This window comes from Limulus polyphemus, unplaced genomic scaffold (assembly GCF_000517525.1).
Source record: "Limulus polyphemus unplaced genomic scaffold, Limulus_polyphemus-2.1.2 Scaffold6, whole genome shotgun sequence".
NCBI classification, from domain to species: domain Eukaryota; kingdom Metazoa; phylum Arthropoda; class Merostomata; order Xiphosura; family Limulidae; genus Limulus; species Limulus polyphemus.
Window position 1 is genome coordinate 278,266 of NW_013665616.1, and position 5,546 is coordinate 283,811.

General features: G+C 31.0%; 1 protein-coding gene across 2 annotated transcripts in view; it reads right to left on the bottom strand.

Moving 5' to 3' along the window:
* Window positions 1–5,546, bottom strand: part of LOC106474963 (transient receptor potential-gamma protein-like) — a 203,618-nt gene that overhangs the window by 22,112 nt on the left and 175,960 nt on the right. For both annotated transcript variants that reach the window (XM_013935697.2, XM_022380565.1), the window contains exons 4-5: window positions 4,677–5,021; window positions 1,123–1,293 (exon numbers count right to left, since the gene is read on the bottom strand). In XM_013935697.2, coding sequence (XP_013791151.2) covers window positions 1,123–1,293; window positions 4,677–5,021 — 516 coding nt within the window. The remainder of the gene's footprint in view (window positions 1–1,122; window positions 1,294–4,676; window positions 5,022–5,546) is intronic.

Below are 5,546 nucleotides of genomic sequence, written 5' to 3' on the forward strand. Positions count from 1 at the left end.
GCTATAATAATTGTTCAATTCCATGTGAACGTACTTGAAAAACACATTATAAAACTGAGTATTTGCCGTTTAAAGGACCTATGTAGTGGAATTGTGTTATTATTTTGTTTTCTAACACTATCACGAAATAATGTAATATGATTATTATAGCTACGTGCCATTAGATGTAAAAAAAACAAAACAATTACAGAATGGTAATATTGTTTGGCTTAGAACAAAGCGACATTGGGCTATCTGTTATGTCTATTGCGGGGAATCGAAACTTGGATTTTAGTGTTGCAATTCCCTAAACTTACCGTTGTATCACCGGGAGACATGGTAAGTTTAGAAAATTATTTACAAAAAACAAACATAATTAAAATAAGCGAAAAATAATATTTAGAAATACCTCACAAATCTGGAGTTTTGGAGAAACAGGAACTTTCTTAAAGCCCATATACTTTTTGGAATTGAAAAGAAAGTTATAGAGGTAACGCAAGCAGCAAAATTCTTTAAAAAAAGAAGAAAAAACACTTTTGAAAAATTTATATCATGACAGCACAGGCACAGATGTTAATTTTATAACCTTAATTCACTTTTAATTTACGCCTAGCGTGACATGGTGATTAGCGTACCAGACTGTGAGTTTGAGGTTCCATGGTTCACGTTTCTTTGCTGTAAAAAGCATGTCCCGCTCTTTAGAGCATTGGGTGCATAACAAGAGTGACTATCAAATCCCACTATATGATTAGAATAGCCCAGAAGTTGGTGAGGGGTGCTATTGACTAGCTGCTTTTCCTTCTCGACTATGATATATCTCTCGTGGCTTTGTGAAACAGTTTTATATTTTGTAATGACCTTGATAAATATATTCAATTATCAAAATAAAACGAAATATGTATAGAGCTTATAAAATTAGAAAAAATTAAGTATAAGCCGTTTTAAAATTATTTTAATTAATATAAGCGAATTAATTCCTTTCACCACAATACAATTTAGTTATGGAAGTAAAATCGTCTTTTTTAAAAGCAAATAAAAAAATAAAACAAAGGCAGGCTCCATAAATCAAACTTAAAAGGAAATTCAATAGATTCCTTAAACTTAGCTTTCACATTTTAATAAACTCTGCAATCTTTCACCTACTTTTTTCTGCTTGTACTTGATTGCTAGTTTGAGTCGACTGAGATTCATCCGATCACCATGTTCAAATGCAGGACCGCTGGGGTCGTAATTTAATAGAACTTCAAGTTCGTACGTAGTTCTTGTGTGGTCCAATAAAGCTGTGGCAAAATTTTGACACCGTCGTCTCAATTCCTGAAATGAATTGATGATAAAATAATAAGAAGCTATTTCATTTTACTATCTGCATACATTTAACGGATTTTATACAGATAAAATCATATTTGCTATAATTTTGAATATCTAAGCCTAATTTATAATGATAAAAATATATTTTACAGGGATAGTTTAAATCAATTTCATTTGTTGAAAGTACTTAAACAAGTGTTTTCACTTGGATTTGGATTAAGTATTTAATGCATTGTACAAGAGAAGGGTTACTACTGTGATATATAAGGACAAAACGACAGCATCAGATTTAAACCAAGGTTAAATTTTCCTTAATAATGATAATAAATAAATAAAGTACGCCATTACGCAAATAATTTTATTAATATTGGTAGATTTAGTAATACAAATTTAGTTTCAGAAGTTTGTTTGTTTGTTTTTGAATTTTGCGCAAAGCTACACGAGGGCTATCTGTGCTAGCAGTGTAAGACTAGAGGGAAGGCAGCTAGTCATCACCACGCACCGCCAACTGTTGGGCTACTCTTTTACCAACGAATAGTGTGATTGACCGTCACATTATAACGCCTCCACGGCTGAAAGGGCGAGCATGTTTGGTGGGACGGGGATTTCAACCCGCGACCCTCAGATTACGAGTCGAGTGCCCTAACCACCTGGCCATGCCGGGCCAGTTTCAGAAGTACTTTCATGAGCTAATTGGAGTTAAGCTCAACAGAAAATAATTTGTTATTTTATGTAACACATATTCCCGGCTTTAAATTCATTTTTACTTTTCGAGATAAAACGAACTACAACTATTACTCTTATTATGCTATAAGTTTACTGTCAGGATATGTTTTGAAGTAGGTCAGCATAAAACTGTTGATCAGATCATAATGAGATGTTTGATAAAAGTAATCTTCACAATGCCCAGTAAATGATCAGAAACGCAGCTTTCTTGTCTTTTGGATAACTGTGACAAAGAGCAAGTATGACGAGCTTTCAGTACACCTAACTGGTATTTTTAAATTAGATGCTCAGGTATTACAAAAATGCCTTAATTACATGAAATTTTCGTTAAGAAACATATTGTTAAAGAAATCAGCGTTTTGAAAAAAAAAGGAACACGACTAAATGAACGCAGATAGTTTATTAATATTGAAATATAACCAGGTAATCTTAAAACCTAAAAACTTTTAAAAAACAACGATTATTTTATACACAATTCAATAAAAATGAGATTATTTCCAGTCTCCAAATTATTAAAATAATAACTGATTGTACAAGGTAAAAAAAGTGGTAAAAACCCGATGTGACTGGAAAACAATCTCATACACTCTACATGTTGCGACGTATATCTTGCGTCATCCTCAGGAGTGTAATATAATGTTTTGCAAAAAAATAACACTTATTTATATAACTGAAAAAATAATCAGGTAATGTTTAATGGACCACCAAACGCTAACAACGAAAAATTAGGCTTTATAAAACTGATGCTTATACGAAGTCATACGATATTAAAGTGTCTCGCAACTTTGTAGTCAAAATGACTGGAAACGTATTGCCTTTCAAAAATGACAACTTGTAAACCGGCGCCTATATAATGATAATAATATTCTAACCCTAATATATTATTGATCACTTTTTAAACCTGTGTATTTTTATTATGACAGTGTCTTGAATTTGCAACAATGATACTATGTTCTAATTACATTTTATCATAAGAATTATTCTTGATTTGAAGTGAAAAGTAAAGCAAAATTCTTTTAACATTACTGGAAAATTAGTAATCTTTCATACAAATATTAGATACATGTTTATGAATGAGTTTTTACTGAGTAGTAAAGTTTGTCTTTGTTTCGGATAGTTATAAACTAAAGAGATATCTTTTTATCACTACGGATATCCAAAATGTGGTTAAACAATGACGAAAGCATGAAAAAAAGAGGAAAAGGATATGTTTAACAATTTAATGAAAATCTATTTTTTTTCATGTTTTTTTAACTGGTTTGGGAAGACATTAAGAATTCTTTACAAGTTACTGCGTATAACTCTGAAAGCAATTTACTTCTAAGTGAGAAGAAATAGCTAGGAATGTATTTATATCTTTTGACTATTTATGCCATTTGATGCTTTTATTGCAAGCATCACATGTAAGGCAAGATACAATATATCATCACTAACTACTTCTACAAGTTACCTTAATTGATAGGTTATGAAACAAACGTTTCTGTAATAGATTATCGAAAATAATCGAAGAATATTCACACACTTATACAATGTATTTTAAGTAGAACATATAAAAGAATGAGATATCTGTTTCTTAATGACATTTTGGATCATATTAAAATTTTGATAAGAGATATACCGAGCAGGGATAATAAAGACAGATGTAAAGTGTTTCGTGAGTTTCCACGAAAAAGGCGATGCAAGCAGCTTCTGACTAGATATTATTATATGGTTGAAACGTTTGAAGGCAACATACCAATTAGTAGTTTATTGATTTTTCATTATTAAAAACGCAAACGGGCACTAAAATTATAAACTAATTGTACCTCCTACGTTATTTATTGAAACTCTTCGAAATTGAACAAGTAAGTAAATAAATGTAAATACTAAAACATTTGAATTAATTGTAATAACTTGTATTTGTTTACTTTTTGCTACTTTGTCTTAGTTAGAATTAGAAATTCTATGCACGAGAAACATATTTTTTATTTTATTTGAAAAAGCTAAGTGCTGTTGATATTTTCGTAATATATATTAATTGTAGTACATTATATAAAAAAATACCAAGTGTATGTTGCTTAGCATTGTATGTTTCTAGCAATGTTTTTTCAGATATGTTTCTTTTGTTTTAAACTTTATAATATATATATTGTTTTACTATTTAAATTAAATCAGTTCTAGAGAGGGATATAAAAGCTTGTACTTGATTTACGCGAACAAGTATCGGACTGAAGAGTGGTATCATTCCATTGCGGTTCAATCTTGATATAAATATCTCAAGTGTATGGTTAAAATCTAATAATTTAATATTAAAGTAGTCAGCAAGGATAGAAATTTACAACTAAAATGTTATTTAAAACATTACAATTATAAACTTCATACTTATTAAAATGTTCATTACTTAATCAAAAATCTGATTAATATTTTTACGCTTCCAAAGTAAAAACATTTAGATAAATTAGACCGAATGCTTTATTCTAAAAAGTTGTAAATGTCTGTGCTCTGTGTTTTTCAGAAACATAGTATACTTCGAAGTATGCAACTTGTCAAAGAAGTTCCTGTCTCATTTTAGAACAGGTGACTTCACTGTTAATAGTAATAATTTAAATTATACTCTAGTTTTAATTTTACCTTGATTAACAGAAAATATGAGAAGAGGAAAGTCAAATTACAAAGATAACTACCTGGTACTCGGATTTAAATTCATGCTCCATGAAACTCAGTCGCCTTAATTCCCAACTTAATTCAAATGCAGTTAGTATAGGATCTTTGCTAGAAAGTGCAATCATAGACGGAGCGGCAAGAGCACGGTAGGCATTGATCCTAGATCTGGAGTGTCTTAAACTGTCTTCTAAACTGGACTCCATACATGTTTTGCAACCACATCGTGCGTCGTGAGGAACTGGAAATTTGGCACCTCTATCCAACAAAATTTTCAAAATTTCGTAATTGTCTCTATGAGCTGCCAAACACAAAGGCGTGATGTCAGGAGTGAAGGTAGCTGTATCTCTGTCAATAGCTTCCCAACTCTAAATAATAAAATGTAATCATAACATAGTTATAACACAGATATAAGAATGGCTAAAATACTTTTATAGAATACATATATGTGTATTATATATATATATAAAGTTCGGACAGTGGGTTGAATTTAAAGGTAATTCATGTTTGACGGATGTTCCAGATATTAAAAGTGACAAGTATGCTAGAAGAGCGTTAATCCAATAATTGAATAACTTATACATATGTATATATGTCATATTTTAATTTGAAAGTGAATATTTGCAACTTATTACCAGCTAATAGGGACACAAAGCAATTTGGATATGAGCATGATAACAATTTGTTCCTAACTTATTTGGGCCATTGTAGGTTGACGTGGACTAATAGTTAGCATGCCTAGCCTTTGAATTTTAGGGCTGGTGGTCCTCGTTTCGTTGTCGCAAAAAACAAGCTTGTACCTTGAGGATGAAGGTACATTTTATAAGTTTGTTTGTTATGAATTTCGCGCAAAGCTACACGAGGGCTATCTGCACTAGCCGTCCCTAATTTAG